The following is a 20,360-nucleotide window of genomic DNA, read 5'->3' as shown; positions in this document are numbered from 1 at the left end:
CCCACTACATCGTCACTTTGTGCTGCTTGTCAGTCAGGCTGCAGGCACAGAATAACAAGAACATTTTTAAAAAAAACGTTTTTTTCTGTTGCTGACACAAACCCCCACACGTCTTTAGATGCTTGAATCCCATCCTGGCTTCAACACATACCTTTGTGCTATAGTTTTTATTCTGACGTTTTCTTTATTTTTTTCTTTTCTCTAGAGTGGCTGCGGTTATCTGTACTACAAGTGAGAACTTGATTATATCCTATCTATTTTGTACTTTATGTATACATCTCTTTGGAACAATCTATCATATTTTAACACAGGAGTACAAAGGACTTTTTAAACCCAAAAATATTTCTAATATCATTTCTATCATTTCTGTTACCCCTTTCTGCTTTCCAGGTTCCACTTCCTGGAAATCACACACACATGCACGTGTCAGGTGTTGTCATTTCCAGCTTCTAGTGTGTGTGTGTGTGTGTGTTTAGATACATATGTCAGTGGATGCTAATGGAAAATACGCGTACATGCAATGCAAACATGCGCTGATACACGCACACGTGTCCTTGCTTATGCACACAAATATATAGTCACATGTGAGCCCAGGCGCGTGCACACACACACACACACACACACACACACACACACACACACACACACACACACACACACACACACACACACACAAACACCTGCCTCTGGACAGGCAGGGTGACCTTGGAGGCTGTGTAGAGAAGGGAGGCGGAGCAAAAGAGGACATTACACCGATGAGAGGAGAGGAGAGTGTTGGGGATCAGGAGGGGTAAGAGGAAAGAGAAGTTCAATGGGAGGAAAGAAGGGAAGAGCGGACAGGGGAGAAGGAGAGAACGTGGGGAGGGGGAGGGGAGGAGGAGGGGGAGGGGGGCGACGGGAGCAAGGGGAGGAGAGATGACAGGAGGGAAAGGAGGGAGGTGAGATGAGAGGCGGAGGGAGGGGGAGAGTGGAGGATCTGTTTCTGGGACGGCCAAGGCAGCGGAATGCTGCAGTGAAGCCACACAGCTGAGCCGGTCCGAGCACAGCTACTGAGACACCCAGCTCTCAGCCCATATCTTCTCTCTCTCTCTCTCTCTCTTCATACCTTCATCTTCCCACCACTCTCACCTCCCACTCTGATTAACCTTCTTCTCACCCCTTACTTCAACCTGCTCCATCCCCCTCTCCTCCCTCCCCCTCCCTACCTCTCTTTCTCTTTGCACCAGCCGGTGAGTGAGCAGATTTCAGAGAGCATCCTGAGTGGAGGAGGACATGTGGGGCGGGCCTCTCGCTACCTCTCCTTTTCATCTGTCCTTCCTCTTTTTCCTCACCTTTTCTACGTTTTTTTTCCTCCCCCTTTTTCAATTTCTCATTAGTTCTTCATATTTTTGTAAATGTTGCTGAACACCTCTTACTCTCTGTTCCTCAGCCTGTTCATGCCTTTGCGTCCCAGTCCTATCTTTTTTTGTGTGTCTGTTTTGTCCCCGCGGTTTGTTATCCTCGTCTTGATGTCTCTCCATCATCGTTCTGTCGGCGGAGAACTGGGACCATCAAAAGGTGAGTCCCGTCTAAAGTTGAGAGCAGGTCTGCAGGACCTACCTGTGCAGGATATGCAGCCGGCCTCTTGGGGGAGGTTTTGTGTCGGAGGCTTTCAGCCACGTAGTTTGTTGTGTAGCCTCATATAGTCTCACGGTTTGGAGTTGGACGTTAGTTTGGAACTGCTCTGATTTGCTTGATGTTGGCTGAATGTGGAAAAGGTTTAAGTACGAAAATGAAAAGAAGTACAGTATTCCAAAGTCTGTGGGTCGCTGTATGTGTGCGCGCGTGCGTGTAACTGCAACCAGAAAGTTTAAATACACTAATTTGGTATCGTATTGTCTTTTTCTTCCTCTATCCTATCACTCCTTGCTATTTAACTGGCTTTAGATACCCACAATAAAGTTTTGTATAATCCGATACAACATTTCTGAAGTACAGATAAGTGTCATAGACTTTGCATTTAATCACTTCCTTTTTTTGTTTAATAATTTCCTCAATACATGTTTGTTCTTAAATATATCTTTTTGGATGAAAACTACGGAGGTGGTAATGGCTTTTTAAAATTCGTAACTCAACAACTCATGTCATTCAATTGCTGGAGTATGCAAAAAAAATGCATTACATGTATTTTTTCTCTCTGTGGGGAAAATTGATAGGCGCAGTGGCCTATTTTACTAAATCACCTACGCCGGTATTTGAAATGACACACATTGTCTGTAAACTAATGGGATTATCAGAGAAACATTGTTTTTAGCCGTGTTTGAACAACAGCCCTGCATCTAAAAATGTAGACCCTTCATTGATATGAAAGAGGCCACAGGGCTGACGCAGTGGGGGTGCTAAGGAGCTCTGGCAAAAAATAAAATGCAGGGTCATCCGTAAAAACAAACTTAACCGTTACTGCAATGCTCTGCTGGACCGAAACTGTTCCGGCCAATCAAATACATGCAAACGTGCAGCTGGTAGATTGCTTTGTAACCTTAAATTACCTCACGATTGTTGCAATATAAGATGAAATGATAGCGATTTGTAAAATCCAGTTTTTATAGTATTATATGCAGCCGTCAGCTGTTTTTGGTCTTGGCGACAGTTCAGAACGAAAATGAATCCCATTCATCTGCGAAAGAAGTACACGGTCTACGTTCCCAAAGTCACCTCTGACTGCCTCTCGGTGGAGCGGCTCCAGGTTGCCACCATGATGAGATCAGCGTGCAGCTCGGCTTCCTGGGTTTGAGACTCGTTACTGCTCGCGTACATGCGTAGTGTTAAAGCGTGTGAGCACACTGTGGAGCAGTCACACCTCTGACGCTCTCATATAAGGCTTTAAACGGATCTGCATGTGTCCTCTTGTTGTCGTCAGTGTCCTCCTACTGTGCAAAGACATGCTAGTGGACTCTAAATTGCCCGGAGTTATAAATGCTTGCTCGCTGTAGGTGTCAGCCCTGCAATGGACTGGTGGTATACGGTGGTGTTCCAGCTACTTCTTGACCAATGCCAGCTGGGAAAGGCTTCATAAGGAGAAGCAGGTATAGATAATGGACAGATGAATGAAGAGGAATACAGAAAACTCTGACATTTTCCTAAATCATCTTTATTCAAAATACATAATGTAATGACAGCTGCATGCTCAGAGGCAGCAAAGTGCAAGCATTAGTTTGGTGTTCACTAACATTTAAAGTGGTACAAGAGCAACTATTGTAGGCAAAACTCATAGCCAAATGGTAAACAGCGATGCACAGTGATACTTCATCGTACAGTATTCATATTTTTGTTAGTTTAGTGGTTTCTTATTGAGAAATTCAGTATATACAATATACAGTAATCTATCTGACTTTATATTGCCAACAAAACCTTCCTGCACAAAATTAGCTCCAAATGTTAATCTGTCATCATCTCATGGGTCAACCACACAAACCCTGCATCTTAAATTCGGACCGCGGTTATTGTGGCAGACAGGGCTCTGCCAACCAAAGAACTCTGCAGTTAAATGCATACAGCCAACTAATTTAATATACCAATACATCACCGTTTTATTGTTGTTCTTCACATCATGATTGTGTTTAAAGACCATATTGATCACACAATATATCACCTAGTTATGAATCCATGAATAATCAAACCATAAAAACCCTTATTCAGTTTTCGGCCTTAACGCAGGCCTTCACTTTAATTAATGTCAAAAACCAGGAACGGCCAAGCCATCAGATTTGGAAGTGCCAACCACTCTCCGGTCTCTGGATGACACAGCCGACCAGCTTGAGGCATGTCAGGTATCAAGGAGACAGCCGGGCTCTCATTACAACATAGTGAAAACAACATTCAGAGAATAACAAAGCTCACATGCTGCAACATGTTAAAGTGGACGTTAAATATTGATCTTATCAAGATCTTTTTTTTTTTTTTTTTACATTTAAGGTGCCCCAACCAAAGACATGATCAAATAAATACACTACCAATACATTTCCCACTGAACCATACAATCATCATGCCATGTTTCTACAACAGTCCCACTTTCCCATATACCACCTTATTGAGGTGAGCTTCCTGTGAGTTCCTCATTTCCATTGCATCAGCATGCTCCCCTCTGATTAAACTGATTATAATAGAATTGTCGTAAATGTGTTGATGTGCAAAACAATATATACATTTTGATACACCACTTTGGAGACAGAGCTACGATGTACGCTTCAAAATTTTCAAAACTCTTATATATGAATTTGCTTTAAAATGAACACGTACAATGTCTTTGTATTGAGTTGTAAAGGCTACGTTTAAAGTTTGTATCTCTATAAACCCAGCTCCGGTTGGAGTTGGAATTAAAAACCTCGATTATGTTAACGGAGGTTTTTATTTTTTACATAATGTGAATTCTTGAAAGTTGAATTAAAACAAAATATTTCACAGGAGGCAGATAAATTTCATCTATGTGCAATCAAATATCTCTGAGACTTAATAAATCAAATATGCAAGCAAAAAATATACATGCATGAATCAAAATTAAATTCTGGTAATATAATATTTGATAAATGGCGCCACCTGATTGCTACATATATGAAACAGCTCATGCTCTGCCTCATATTGCTGTGGCTTTATCAATTATATGAATTAAACAAACAAAACATTACATTTCTTGATTTTTTATAATATTTGTCTTTTTGATATGCACTGTTTAACATGCACTCATGGCAGTGTTGTAAGCTGTACATGTTTTTCAGTTGACCAAATATTAGATGATACACATTTTATACTTCACAACTCTCTGTCAGTCATGATCAAACGTATCTTGTCTTCTAATTTGGATCATTTGGTATTAATTCCTGGATGTGATTTTTTTCATGGTAAGGAGGATAACTTTATAACTGTGGCTGTGTCTAGTCTCCTGTATTAAATCCTCCAATACATACTGTATCAGTAAAGGTTGTCACTGGCATGCGTTACGTGATTGTGGGTGCAATGTGAGTGTTTCCACTTAAAATATTCTTTGATATGTTTTTGACATAAGTCACGCATTAACAACATTCATACACTTTATCTCTAACAACTTCCTTTTCACCCAGTAACATGATTTATGTAGGGAAGCATTCTGAGAAGAAAGCGCATCACTGTCATTGATCATTTTCCCCGATACAGTATACAAACAAGTGCACTAAGTATTGCAGCCAGTGTTGTGTGGTCTGATACAAAGACACATTTTAACCCTATAAATAACAGACTGAAATGTAATCGGTGTCTGCTGCACACACATCATTCTTCTCCACAAGGCCTGGATGGGTGCAGAGGTTTCTGTCAGAGGGGTGGACGGTATAACCAGTAATAACATACACTAGACATATAACGATGGGGCTGTGTGTCTGTATGATTAAATCATGAACTCAAAGGGTAACTTCTTTGTTTTTCAACATGGCCCTATTGACCCTATTTTCCCATGTTTTTTATGATTTTTGTGATTCAATTTTTTGGGAAAATGGTTCATTATTAAGGGAGAACTTGGCAGCCGGCAGCTGCTAAAGGGGCTGCAATGTGGTCATATTGATGAAGTGCACAATTGCGTACAGTCAGTTTCTGTCCAATACAGTGTACATGTTTGCCACTGACCAGCTCACATTGGTATTATAAGTGTCTGACAACATTATGGAGAAAACCCGAACAAAGAAACTCGGAAAAGTCTAGTTCTGGAGTCTCACATCGCACCCACATCGATGAAATCAGCTAAATATTTAATGTTCTGACATTGGAAATAAAAAAATGAAAGACAAAAAATATGCAAGAAAAACAACCAAACTGATTGACGAACCGTTTCTGACTTTACAACACATATTGAGTTCCTTAAACAGTTCATTGTATTGATGAACTGTGGATGCAGCTTCACATGCTTTGACTGTTTCTGATTTCTTTTTAACATTACTGTTTGAACATGAACAAAAGAAGGAGTCACTTGTCCCTAACAGGGACCCTTACTACTGAACAGACTGTTTATGTTGTTCGCTGAAAAAAGAAAACTGATTTCTATACTGTTGTTAACTTACTGTTGCTCCAAGAGTGCCTGTTATATTGTTCTGATAACATTACTTTAAAATTAAAGTGCGCGATACACCAGTTTTTGTAATATAATGCTATTAATCGCAGTTAATCACAGAAAAATCGATTAATCAGTTATATTTTTTCAACTTTGCCCAGCCCTAAAAAAAATTAAAAACACTAAGCTACGCTCTCTGTACTCTATTCTAACACAACAAACTGTGTCGACACCAGTGTCCCGTGGCACTCTTCTCTCCAACTCTCACTTACGTCGTCTTCCGGCAACGTGTTTCACGCGAAACGAAAAGTGAAAGATAACAAAAGTGTTGTGTTCCTCTATACGGTCTATTCCATAATGTTGTCAGACAACCTGAGCCTGTCAGTGGCAAAAAAAACAGCACTTTTAGTCGGCGTAAATTGACGCTGACAATTGCCCCACGGATTGTTTATTTAGGTCTGCAGTTCTCTCCCTGAATACTGGCCCAGTTTCAAACACCATTGTCCCCATTAGTCACTTAGATACAATAACATGAGGAAAAGGGGTCAATGGTACCCTTTATGTTGCATAAAGTACTCCTAAAGCATCCCTTCAAAACACTGCATGTTAATCAGTGCAGTCCTTTTTTTCGCAGGAGACATTTGACATGTCACAATAGAACAATCACAGGTGTATAATAATAACACCATGAGGGCTGAGTTGCATTTAGGTGCTTCAGTGTCAGAGTCCTGGTATTGTTCATGCTGGCTTACTGTCAGCATGGCTCTGTCTGAACTCCCTCCCTCATGCATTCACTACTCCCTACTACACATTCAATTGTCTATTCTATGGTGAGTGGACCCTTAATCATCATCACTTTGTGTTACCACTTACAGTGGGCTGTAATTTCAACATCTTTCAAATGCAAAGAAAACAAAGCCACTTGAACAGCGCTGTCTTCCTGATGTGACACGTCGAAATGTCTGCTGTGAAAAAAAAGGTCTGTTGAGCAGAGTACAGAATCAGATTCTCCTGACGATGCAGGGCAACGGCGTTAGCCAGAAAAACATCCATGCAGGTATGAGGAATGTCTCTCGCTCTCTTTCTCTGGATAACACATGCTGCGCATGTAAATTAAGACTGAGACATTTAAGGCAGTGTTGAAAGAGACTGGATTCATTAAACCAAAACATTTCACCCCCTCCAACTCAATGTTAAACTGCAGCAGGTGTAAGAGTGGAAATTGCACAATTTACCATCACACACACACACGCACACACACACGCACACACACACCACATTTGCTCTGCAATTTTGAACGTTCATTAAGTGCGGAGCTCTGCCTCCACAGACACTAATACCATTATCAATACTTCATTTCTAACATCATAACTTCAGACAATACAATTAGATATTGTCATGCTGTGATATTGTTACTCCAAACTATATTGTAGTATACATATTTGGTCATACCGCCCAGCCCTCGCATGTCCTATCAGCGCGTGATGGAGATTCCATTCATTATTGTGAGATTGACTTATTATGAGCCACTGATGCCGACTTGTGGCTATTAATAAAAAGTAATATGTGTTTAGCAGGAAAGTTGCAGAAAAATGTTTCCCTGGCTAATTTCAAGGAGAAAGACACATCTCACACAGACTTATAGAAATAGGCACGCACACATAGACACATTCAGCACATTCAGAAAATCCAGCACCCACACACATGCGAAAGGGATGGAAGTATCAGTGGACAATGATCCAACCAGTGGTTACTATAGATCTTCAGGTAGGGAGTGCTTATGCCTGCAAGACAAAGAAAGCAAACGAGAATGAACAATATTTGATGTATGCTTGTAATATTCTTGGTAGATGCCCCCAATAAAAAAGCTTCTCTAGAGAGAAAGCCATCAGGTAAAGGGATCTGGGGCAAAACACAATCAAAAGAACTGTACACTGTCACACATGCATACACATATTGTAAACGCATGTATTGCTTACACACACAGTCCTCTTTTGACAGATTCATAAGTACCGGTTATGGTGCTGTTGGCTACAGCAGCATTGTCATGAATTGCAAATCTTTATGTTGGGCGTAACATGCAGAGAGAGCAGCGTCCCGTCAGTCCGGTTCGACTTCAGCGGGTATTTTGATTTCCATTTTGTTTTCCGATTTTCAATTTCTATAGCAGACATGGTGTTCGTGACAGACAACAACAACAGTCCAGAATGGGTATTTACCAGAGGGGTGTTGGGTGTTAGAGCTCCACGGGCCGCTGGTTCAATCAGATGACCCAGCTATGGTTGTCTATAGATATAAGCGAAGAGATGCCCGACAACAGGTTAGCTTTGAGGTTTGTAATCCAATTACAGGAGAGAAGAGTTATGATGATATGGTGCCATAGACAGAGTTATGTCTGAGCTGTGTGTTGTTTTTTCCTTTTTTTGGACAAAGACTGTTGTCTATACGAGGACCTAACACCCATGCTGTAAAGCTGCACTTTAAAAACAATTTAAAACAATTTAAAACAATTTAAAACAGGCTAAAACCCTGTTTTTACACTGCATGTTAGCATACAGTGATTTTTATTCAGCGTTATAATTTTGAGATATGTAGGACCGGCTAGTCAATTTAGAAAGATAGAAAATGAAGCCCAATTACCAGAACTCTTGGTAGACACAATTATTAATACAATTATCAGCAAATCGTCCCTATTAATATGCAGCATACGTGTCTGAATTTTCACTGATCTGGAAACAACATAGGTGAGGTCATTGACTGAAACGCAGCTATTTTCTGGGGGTGCTGCCAAGATGTGAACGTGGTTTGGACCAGCAGACCTTTGATAAACAAGCCATATTTGTATGCTTTGTTAAAGCATGTTGGCACCTTCTTTACATGCAAAGTAATATTGTCTTATATCTTTTCTTATGTTATAAATGCGTGCGCTCATTACTCTCGTCTACGCCAACCTCAACACACACACACTGTTTAGAGCCCTGAGTTTGCGTTTAAACACATACATTTTGTTTTGTCCAGCTTCCCTTTGGCTCACGTTTAAAATCATACAGCAGCTACACTCACAACGTTCAAGGGTGAGCAGTGAAAAATGACTTTGTGACCTTGATATGCTTTAACCATAGCAACTCACTCCGACCTGCTTGTACATGGAGATAGAGAAAGAAAGAAAGAGTTGCGAAGTTGGCAACGCTGTGCGTATGTGTGCGTGTGATATTTCTAATGTTGCAAGATAGTTGAATATTAAACAACAAAGAATTAATGAGAGGGGGCAGGTCAGCCTGGGAGGGGGGGGGGGGGAGGAGGGGGCTAGCAATACGCTGTAATGCGGGTTTAAAAAAGTGCTTAAGTGTAATGAAGCAGTAATGTAATGAAACTCTTTAAGGCATTGACATATTGATCCCTAGTGGTTTGCTGCTGTTGACTGTTGGTATGCTGCTGATATATATGTCACGCTTTCCATTCGCCTAAACCACCTCAGAGGCATTTTGAAGTATGCCACTGCTGACTCACAGATGCCATGTTGTTTATATGTTACTCATGCCTGGAGAACAGAAGAAAAAGAGTGGCATACCAGCAGCTACGTTTTGATCGTGATGCTTCTGCGAGTATACACTTGAGGATTGAGCATGTTATGGTGAGATTTCTTACTTGGTTCCCTCCTCTGCAACACCCTCAGCGTCCAGTTTTCCCTCCTCCTCCATCTTCTCTTCTGAAATCAGTTCCTGCTTTTGGTGTCGACGAAGACATTTCACGACAACCATGGAAAGGATCAGCAGAGCTAAAGCTCCGCCCACTGACGCCCCGATCGCAACTGCAATGGTCGAATCCCTTGGAGGAGGAACTGCGAGGAGAGGCGAAGAAATGGTTAAATAGTTTGTCGACAAATGATGGAGACAAGTGCAATGCTGGCTGAAAGCTTTACTGGGCTTATTAAACAGAGTGGAAAGAAAGAAAGTGCTGCTGAGTTAGCCAGGGTCGTGTGTGTGTGTGTGTGTGTGTGTGTGTGTGTGTGTGTGTGTGTGTGTGGGGGTGAGAAAAAGATGGTGATGGACTGAGTTCAACCTCTTGTTGGTCATTAATAAGTAAAAAGCTGACTCATCACCATTAGGTCCTTATACTTCAGAATATACACACACACACACACACACATGCACACGCACACACAAACACACACACACACGCACACACACACACACACACAAACCACACACAGTGCGTTATATATGATTACTGTATGGCATTTATCCTTAAATATCAGGAACAGTGGCAGAGAGCTCAGTGCAGTGCAAAAGATGATAACTTCTATGCCACTCATAAGAACATATACACTATTTCACATTAAGAAGAAAAGTATTTCATCAGTCAAAATGATGAGTTGCATAATGTTAAAGTCTATTCTTGTCACAATATGGCATCTTTTTCTGTGTAAACAGCGAACTACACCAACCTACAATAGGGCTATCAGTTTCCAGTGCGACTGTTTGTGCTCTTGCAGCGCTCAGTAATAGCTTCGATAGCTAAATCTTGCTAACACCTGACACAAGGAACGCTAATGTAAAACAGCACTCTCCCTTGAAAATGCACTTCCTGATTGTGGTTTAGTACTGAATAGTACTTGTACGTTTGTGAGCCGAGGGATAAGTTTGAAGATTTGAGAGATGCAGTGTGTTGGTATCTTTAAGACAGGGATTAGGATGTATGCAGTATAGTATCTTCAAAAGGTGCAGGTTCAGGATCTTACGTTCAGTAACCACTTTGAGATGTATGCTATTATTTCCTTGGACGCGGTCTGGGGGGTTTCTCACGTAGCAGTTGTAAATCCCCTCGTCCTCGATCTGAACATCAGATAGAGTGATTGACAGGTCATTCTTATCCAGGTTCCCAACAAACATGACCCTTTCTCCAAACCGGTCCGAGCGCAGAGGCACCATTCCTCTTTTCTTATGGTATGTCATAAACTACGGAAAAAGAGAGAGACAGATAGCAAGAGCAAGAGAGTGAGAGTCCTGAACAGACGCACACTTTTGAAACGTAGGAAACCTGTTGTTGTAGACGTTTGGCATAAAGACGAGCCATTTTTACCATCTCTTCCGTGTCATTCTGTGTTTCCTGGTAGGTCCAGTTCATGAGAAACCGGTTAGCATCCATCTTATAGCAGGAAGTAAATGTGCAGGGGATTTTGATAGTCGTTCCATTCAGTGCATTGATGCTATTGGGCATGATCACATCCATGCTTGAACAACCTGTAAATAGAAACAACAGCAGCGTTAATAATGTTGTTCATGGTAATAAAACATCTGAGATGTAAGGATTGAAAGACAGTTGACTCAATTATTACTGTATAAGGAAGGTACATCTACATATTGAAAAGAACATGAATAGTACACATATTGGTATTAGGAAGATATTTCTTTTTTTTCTGGTAATATCTTATTGCTAAATCTGGTTTCAGTAGTTCAACTGTGGTCTCAAGTCAATATTATAAGCAAAGTTACTGTGTGTGTTAAAGTCGGCATTATGTTCCGTGAATGAATCCCAGACAGATGATTTGTTGTACACAGTTATCACCACCTGCGTTTTATAATGGAGGTAAAACAACAACAAAATAGCTAAAAGCTCCGCAGCGGTTTCCACAGCGCGGAGTGAGGAGTGTTCATCCGTGCAACTGCTGACTCTTCTTCTGCACATCATCTAGAGAGCGAGTCATTTCATGTGAGTTCCTCAACTCACAGAACAGATTTAAATGTCAGGGAAAGTCTCGCAAAAAATGATTGTAGATCAAACAATATGCCTTTTTATTAACATCTCCAGCAAAGTCTCTTGTAAAACATAAGACAGCAAACTGAAAGTGGGATCTCACAACATGTTTGTTTAATCCATTTCAATCCACAGCCTCTTTTGATGGATGGATTGCAATTTCCAAGCAGCGTCTCTGTCAAGGGAGTTTAAAAACTGGCTTCCACACATGTTTCCACCACATCATTATTTTTGCTTAGGGTTTTCATATTTTTCCAGTTTTCTATTGCTGCTACAGAAGTTGACATCGATGTGGCAACACAGGGATCTCAGCTTTAAAACAAATGCATTCATGATATTTGAATAGAGAGTTTGATTGCATTTTCAACTTAAACATGGCGACACTGAATACACTGTAATCGAGCCAAATTACGTCAAACCCCATATATGGAATTATAGGAATAATCAAGTGTCGTGGAAGCACGACATTGTTCTTGTCCTTCTCTCGTTGTACGCAGGTTTAACCCTTTGTAAATGAAATACCATTATAATATTTCCATTGTTATATTTGTATTATTACAACACTAGTGCGAGTCATGTAGAGGTGATGAAGAACGTTAAAGAAACAGTCAAATACTAATGGACTGATGGCAGTCAAATGTAATATTTCCCAGTTATCACTGGTATAATTTTGATACAACTGGGGGATGATGATCCTTTAAGGTCACAAGATCTGCCGTTGACACGTTTGGCCTCATGAAAACAGTAGAATTAAATGAAATTAGTTAATGCCAGTCATGTAGTGTGGGCATCAAAGGGCTTTTACAGTAATTTCAATCATTGCAACGGATTGAGTTACCAGGATGGATGGCAGGATTGATGGAACGCTGAGAACCAACCAAAGCCTTTTATTGGCTCTCGTGATCATGATACTTGTACAGTAGTAGCAAGAAACTATGTTATATATACACTTAGACTGCTGCAGTATGCCATATTCTACATTTCAACATTATAAAATGAAAGTCAAAAAGCATATAAATGCATATCATGTAACTTCAAATGACATTAAAGAATCATTTAGTTTCCTCAAGTTTCCTCCTCCCTTCTAGCATTACGTCTAAGCATGGGCTTACACTCCCCAGACTGAATCTGCACCTCTCACTCAGTATGTGTGTGTTTGTACGTGCGTGTGTGTGTGTGTGTGTGTGATAGGACTCTGCACCATTCTTTCCTCTGCAGTCGGGTGTTTCTGGCACCCTTCCCACTGCTGCTGCACCACTCCACAGGCCAGCCTCTCTGCACCACACACACGCACGCACATGCAATTTCTGCATCTCCTACCCATCGTTCGTATGTATAATTCACACACATACACACACACACACGCACCATTTTCCATGCGCACAATTTACCACAGTCAGGTGCCTTGTAATGCAGCTGCTTATTGCGCTCCCTTCTTATTACACACACACACACACACACACACAGACACACACACACACACACACACACACACACACACACACACACACATTGACACGAAACCTTTAGGTGTGCATTGTCAGCAGTGCACTAGGCATGCTAGCTGAGCTACGTCAATGTCATCCCAGCACAATGACCTATCTGGACACACACACACACACACACGCACGCACACGCACACTGCCTTCAGTGCTACTACAACCCATACACAGATACGCAGTGTGAGAAACAGTGTGAGCCAGGCTCTTGCTGACTCAGCAGTCCTATGATAGCGAGAGAGGGGCAGATGCAGACGGAGGCAGAGACGTTGCTAACAGATGAAATACTGCAGTGAGGCAGCCTCATGCGGCTCCTCCCTCCCTCTGCCCCTCCCTCTTTCCTCTCCCATTTGTTTCCACCTCTCTTTCCTCCTCTCACGCCTCCATCCCACTACCTCCTCGGTCCAGCCCCCATAACTACCCTCAAAATGAACATTTTTCTGTTTCTCCTCATCTTCACTCCCTCCCCGGCATTCTCTCTCTCTCTCTTACGCACTTCTATGTCCCTCCATTGTTCCTTACTCCCACAAGGTCAAAGCAGGAAAAATGAAAAAGGTACAACGTAGGTAGGTCTATTACGTCATCTTTCCTCTATATTCCCACCTTTTCATTGGGCTGCATGTATGCACCTATTTACAGTAGAGGTGTGTGATGGTGAAAAAATAACAGTTTTGATTTATTAGAATGGAAAGACTGTCTGCCTGACTCGCTTATGTGTAAAAGACTGCAAATACAAGCCAATAGATACGGTTGTTGTATAAACAACCTCTTAAAGATTGCACATTTTATATTTCCATCAGAATACCAATGATGCCCACATTGTTTCAATTTGCATTACAAAATAAAACAATAAAAGAAGAAAGAAGCTATGGCTAACCGCAACTCATCCTAGCAAGATCATCAACCAGTATGCACAAATGTTTTGGATTTCAACAAAAATAATGGTTCCGAAAACTGCACTCTTTAAAAAGGTTAAATACATATAAAAGTGGATTGTATTATTTACAGAAGCCTGGGCTAGACACAACTCTTTCGCCTCCAAATCTCAATCCAATTAAGGCATCTGTGGGACGGCACAGACAAAGCTTGTCTGAACAGGAACCCGCTCAGGGCCAGCTTGACAAGAGCAGAGACATCTTTTGAAGGTCTCTTCCTCAAGTGATGTAAAGCTGCTTTAAGTTCACAAAGGGCTTCGGCTCAGTATTTATTTAGAGACTCTAATTTTCATGATGACCAAATGCTAGTTCCCGAAAAGTCTCACAGCTCACTTATTTTGTTGTTGAATGCAGTTGTAACTGGATGTAAAGCTTTAAGTGGTGGCACTGAGTGGTTTGACGGACTAAATGCTGGTCTCGAGTGTGTCGGAGCCAAATCTCTGCACAGGGATATGCAAAAACGACATGACGGCCTTCAGATTGTTCGGCCCCCTCCTGCTCTTCTGCTTTGGGCAGCTCCAGTGACGGATCTGACGATTTATTTTGAAGGGTCTGACCTCTGATCCCGACCTCTTTGGAGTTAACCCCAAAGCCTGGACAAAGCACTATAACCAGGAGCACTTGTGCGTTCCGTAAATGTCCCCAGGACAATATTAGCTTCATGGTGATGGTGTCACAAGGGGTTAAACCATAACATCCGATCTGAATCCAGATCGATTGATTGCTGGTAAAAAAAAAACAATTATTCAGTTCCCAGCTGCTTTTAGTGGCTCCAGACATGATATGTTATGGCCTTATCTTCTTCTGCTGCTGCTGCTGCTCTGCACCCACATTCTTGCTTGTGTTTGATAAGTGACAAGTTGAAGATGGCAGTAAGAGGCTGGTCAGCATCGCTCAGCCAGCACAGGAGTTTCTGTTTGTGTTTTCTACATGTTTTATGCCGTTGCCTCCCAACACACCAAAGGCCCATTGGTCTAAATGTGAGTTTGCAACTTAACCACTACTTAACAAAACCTGTCACACCAACAGACGTTTTGTGGATGACATGTCGACCCCGGCACGCTGCCTTTAAATTGTTATGCGTCTGGTATTGTCAGGTTTGGATTGCTTTGACTCTGTCCTGCAGGACTTAGCTCTAGTGCCCCCTGCTTTGCAGAAAGTCACACTGCATCCTGCACACTGCAGCACAAAAAGGGGGAGCAGTCAGCAGTCAATACAGTCATTTCTGGAGAAGCTTTTCTCTGATAATGTCACGACTACACAAGGATAGCAATCGGTCCCAGAACTCCGTAAAATAATGAACAAAAGCATGTGTGGGCCTGCAGCATCTTCGTGTGATATGCTACTGCAATATTAGTACAGACAGGAGCAGATTATCCAGGATTCTGACCTTATTTAAACAGCAGTGATGAGGCATAATTATTGCACAAGCCCATAGTCTTATGCGATCTCTACCGTAGATGGAAATATATTGACTGGAGTTGAAAGGTACTTTCTATTCCTTGTCCTCCTCTACATCCACTCTTTCTCTGTTATGCATCATTTCCAGACGTGTCTTCTACAACTAGAGTCACAATGTCTGGGTGCTTTAAGATACAGTGCTGAAACTTTTAAAAAGCACTTAAATAGTTTGTATGGAGTGTACAGGAGATACAAACTTGAACACACATAAATCACAGAAACATGGAAGTAAATGTAGACACAGAGATACATGCACACAACAGTTTGGACGGTGTGTTGAACATCAGTCACATGGTTTTGAGCAGTTAAACACTCGGTCCATCTTAACATCTTTTAAATAAGGAAACATCAGCAGCTGTCCTCAACTTTCAAAATGTATTTCTGAAGTAATTTATTTAACTTATTCCTAACTCCTGCATTATAAACATTGATGCATATTTGTATTATTTGTTCCAAAGGGACTCTAAGAGGTACATGCTGATACAATTGCACAGAAAAAACACTGACTTCGATAGAAAGGAAAGTATACAAGTTTAGGTAAATTCAGGGTAATATAAATGCCATATTTAAAAAAGAACATTCAATTTTATGCTACTTTTTTTACTTTCATTAACAACTAAGGATTAACTACATTCTTAAGTCATTGGCTCATACTCATACTCATACTCAAACTCATAAATATGTTATTGTGAATATAAATAACAGTTAATGGAAAATGTAGGTCCACTGAAAGCTGAATGCTGTCACATGAACCCCACATTCTCTGTTAAGAGGAGCTCCCTTTACTGAAATATCTCCCTGCCGCCCTCAACTACAAGACCACTGTTCAGTTACAGGTTGGGACCTTTTTGAATATTGTTTTTCCTCTCAGAAAACATAATACATTTCAGTTACATTACAGTTTTGACTGAATTTTGGTAATTTGACGCTTCTAATTTCATAATGCCAAAGCTCCATGCCAGTGCATTAAAAGTAGATGCCTTCACTTTGCAGTGTGCTGCTGCCATCTAGTGTCTCTTTACAGCTACTGTAACTGGGGTTGCTGAGTAACGTTGGAACAATAATGGGAAGAAATAATATTCATGTCAACCTGCACAGGACTTCCACAAGAATACTGACAAACATGTTGTTAGCCTAGTTGGTGTTCTTCTGAAAGACAGAACACAAGATTTATTTTCTGCAATATTCTTTCATTTGGACAATTAAACAGCGAGGCACATGAACAGAGCCTACAGCCGATAGAAAAGAGCTCCTTCTGTTGCATCTCCATGCAACTGGCTCCCCAGCAACAGTAAATATTTGGGTATCTGTTTTCAGTTGGCATCGATGAAAACACTGTCCACAAACAAACTGGTGGGAGTTCCCCTGTAATTTACAACCCGCTGAACACTAACATTTGGTGAGACAAGAAGACAAAATGACTGTTGGACGTCAGGTTTTCCTCACGCAAACATTTCAGAATGGGCTTTAAGTGACAAAACGAGATAATGACTCCTGGTTATCGTCCTTTGTCAAGGCTTTGTAGTAAACTCTAAAGAGGTAAGGGTCAGAGCTCAGACCCTTTAAAATGACCGTCAGATCCCTCATTGAAGCTGCATAAAAACTGTACATACCTTTTATTACAGACCCCACAACTATATCTTCAGTGAATGACTCATTGTCTCGATAACCAGTCAACCAATAAACATAGTGATCAAACCCTTTTGCTCCACAATCCCAAAAAATACCTACCCTCATCTCCCGAACTGTTTTACTAGTGTGCTCCACACGCACGTCGCACATCACCAGTGACAAGTAGCTTTACTGGAGCAGTTGCTATTGCAACTTGAGTAAGAGGCAGGAAGGGGAGTATATATTATACAAGCTGAAGGCTGATGTACCTCAGCTCAACGCTGGCTTGCATAACGCTGGATGACGATGGCTTTCGGTTGCACATCAGCATTCAAGCCTCATGTGATCGTCCTCGCTTGTGATCAGATGTGGGCCATATTGTGTGGAAAGGTGTTTTTTGATCTCGTAGCTATATTTTCTTCTTCTTTTTTTTTTACTTAGAAATGACCAGTTTTGATTGGATATCCTGCTGTTCACATCTGCTCCCTCACGTGTTTCTATAAATCCATAGATCTATGATTAGATGACATCATAAGTAGCCTGTTATTGTAGGGCTGCCACTGAATGAAAGGCTCATAAATGTCAACAGCACATTGTTAGCGCCTCATTGCAGATCTATTTATGTCCATCACTCACAACACTGAGACCTACTGTAGCCGACACTGTCGGTCTGTGTGCAGACTAAGCCAATATTTATTTGAATATAATGCATCTAATTCTTGTTGAAAAGCTGTGACGCGCCAGGGAACTCGTTTAGATACCAACAGAGACTAAATAGAGACTAGGGGATTGTGGGGGAGTGTGGGGATGGAGAGGAGGGAGGGAGGGTGAGGGGGTACCACAACAGATCCGAATTCAGTTAGCTAAAAGCCATCCAGGAAACCCACAACAATCTGGTTTTAATGGATGGCTTCGGTCAAACTCGGGAAACGCTGGAATGACAATTATCCGACATTATATCACATTACAACCATTATGTCCCTCTAGTCCTACACTCTCTCTCTCTCACACACACACACACACACACAGTTAGATGTGAGGCAATAGGCCTTGGGATGGAGCGGTTTTGCAGGCGCTATCATCGGAACTGTTGGTCAGCGTATCAATGTATCGGAGCATCGATCGGTTTGGCTGTTTTGTGGTTCCTTACCGAGGATCGAGAGCAGCAGCAGCAGCGCGCCGCTCCGCAGCTGGACGCCAGACCTCTTCTCCTGCGCGGGGGAAGACATGTTCTCTCCTCCTTTAAAAAAAAAAAAAAAAACAACAAAAAAAAAAGAACAACAACGACGCTTTTGTCAAATTATACGTTCAATAAAATAAGCAGCGAATCAGCTCTTATTGTGTACATTAAAATGCTAAATATTGCTCTCTTTTTTCTTTTCTTTTTTTTTTTACGGGGATTTAGAGGCAGGACGTGGCTGGCAGTGTCTGTAGCCTTATGACGGTTGATCTCATGGTTGTCGGTTCGTTGGCGGCGGAGGAGGGAGGGCAGGATGGGAAAAGAAAGCCACTGGAATAAAATGGAGGATACCGCTGCCTCACATAGGTTGGAAACAAATGGCTAATTAGCAATCATAAACATACTAAAGAGCAGTGAATAAGCTCAGAAGAGGAATATATACAATCAAACCGACGCATGGACACGTGGGTGACAAAGTAAAAACACGGTAGCCCAACTAACAGTTTTAATGTGTTACTCATGTGTGAGGTGTAATATGTACATCAAGATCACAACTATTTCAGGAGGGAGCAGCAGCTCCTGTATGTTAGGTTGTTGTTTTTTGTTGTTTTTTTTTACAAAGGAACAACTAATTCCAACATCTGTATATGAAATATGCCTGCACAAAAGCTTCTGATAAATAATACATAGGCTCATAAGGATGAGGAGGCCCGACTCAGAGGAACCAGGCTGCCGTGCAGACAAACCAAAAAATAAGCAGAGATCATTTCAACCTCCCTCCTTTAATCCGTTCCTCCATCCTTCCTGCCTGAGCGGAAGGCAGCAGGAGAGGATACTGGAGAGGGGGGAGAAAATAGAAATAGGGATACACTAACTGGTGGTCACAGGTTTCACCCCTCACCGAACCATTTAATGTGCACTTACTGGAGGCAAGGATAGGGTGTGATGCTCATTTGATATAAAAGAGGGAGGTGAGGAGAGAGGCTGGATTATATACAGGATGCAGGCATCGGAGAAGACGCAATATTTCCTCTGAGCAGACTGATATTCTCCCTTTTCAGGGACAAAAATGGCTGGTGCCATGCAGAGTATAGGAAAGAGGAGAGGAGCATTGGAGAAAGTGAGGGCTGAGGGAGCGAGGAGGCAGTGCCGCAAAGACAGGAAGAGAGGAGAAGTAAAAGGAAAGAGGCACTTAGAAGAGTGGTTTGAAAACATTAGGCCATTACAGGAGTCGAATGGAGGCGGAGGAAGAGGGCGGGCTGTTTGCCAGTTTGTGGTTAGTATTACAACACTGCTGAATATGCAATAAGAAAGAGCATCCAAATGCACCGTCAAAGCAGTTCCATAAAGCCAAAACATAGTCCACTTATTCCATCTACTTAGGCCTGTAGGCTCGTAATGCTTTAATGATGGACACAACAGGAATACACCGACAATACTACCACACTGTTTATGTTTGCATTCCTTAAGACACAGCTAATTCTTTGATTTCGATGCTTTGGAAGATTCAAAGTATAGGGATGCTTTCCATAACACTGTTTTCAGTAGCTTATATTATATTATATTAGATATTACTTTATTGGTCCCGCAGTGGGGAAATTTGCTGGATTACAGCAGCAAACAGGGTAAAGTGCACACAAGAGACATAGTAAAATCAAAAGAAGTAATATAACATACGTCAACATCCAGAGAACACATACAGCCAAGTACAACAAGGCTGAATGTGTTTGGAATACAGTAATTTGATAGTGTTAGCTAAAGATTTTACGCAATAAACGGCATATATGTTCAAGGGAAATTGGCAACATATTTTCTCTGCCACAGTTATGCAACCAAATTAAAACCTTGTAATTTTGCCAGCA

At 41.5% G+C, this 20,360-nt stretch overlaps 1 protein-coding gene across 4 annotated transcripts; it reads right to left on the bottom strand.

Annotated features, from left to right (window-relative positions):
- Positions 1–3,010: 3,010 nt before the first annotated feature.
- On the bottom strand, positions 3,011–18,747 carry scn2b (sodium channel, voltage-gated, type II, beta). 4 transcript variants are annotated; one of them, XR_011077939.1, is made up of 6 exons: positions 18,469–18,747; positions 11,138–11,298; positions 10,797–11,013; positions 9,704–9,896; positions 8,275–8,341; positions 3,011–7,839 (listed from the first exon to the last, which is right to left on the bottom strand). XR_011077939.1 is itself a non-coding variant. In XM_068585029.1 (5 exons), exons 1-5 carry the CDS (start codon positions 18,545–18,547, stop codon positions 7,809–7,811), a joined length of 681 nt encoding a protein of 226 aa, XP_068441130.1. In that variant the 5' UTR covers positions 18,548–18,747; the 3' UTR covers positions 3,012–7,808. The 4 variants fall into 4 exon arrangements, 3 of the variants coding, with proteins under 3 accessions (XP_068441130.1, XP_068441131.1, XP_068441132.1); XM_068585029.1 differs by lacking the exon at positions 8,275–8,341 and having other exon boundaries at positions 3,012–7,839; XM_068585030.1 differs by lacking the exon at positions 3,011–7,839 and having other exon boundaries at positions 7,850–8,341.
- Positions 18,748–20,360: the final 1,613 nt, after the last annotated feature.

This window comes from Clinocottus analis, unplaced genomic scaffold (genome assembly GCF_023055335.1).
Source record: "Clinocottus analis isolate CAN_PGR_092001 unplaced genomic scaffold, fCliAna1.0.p SCAF_2, whole genome shotgun sequence".
NCBI classification, from domain to species: Eukaryota; Metazoa; Chordata; class Actinopteri; order Perciformes; family Cottidae; genus Clinocottus; species Clinocottus analis.
This window is presented reverse-complemented; position numbering and strand designations above follow the sequence as displayed.

Excerpts from the sequence above, each read along its gene's own strand:
- scn2b (XM_068585029.1), bottom strand. The coding sequence starts at position 18,547 with ATGTCTTCCCCCGCGCAGGAGAAGAGGTCTGGCGTCCAGCTGCGGAGC. Across the intron at positions 11,299-18,468 it reads GCTGCTGCTCTCGATCCTCG|GTTGTTCAAGCATGGATGTG; the intron begins GTAAGGAACCAC and ends TTCTATTTACAG. Across the intron at positions 9,897-10,796 it reads TCTCAAAGTGGTTACTGAAC|TTCCTCCTCCAAGGGATTCG; the intron begins GTAAGATCCTGA and ends CTCTCCTCGCAG.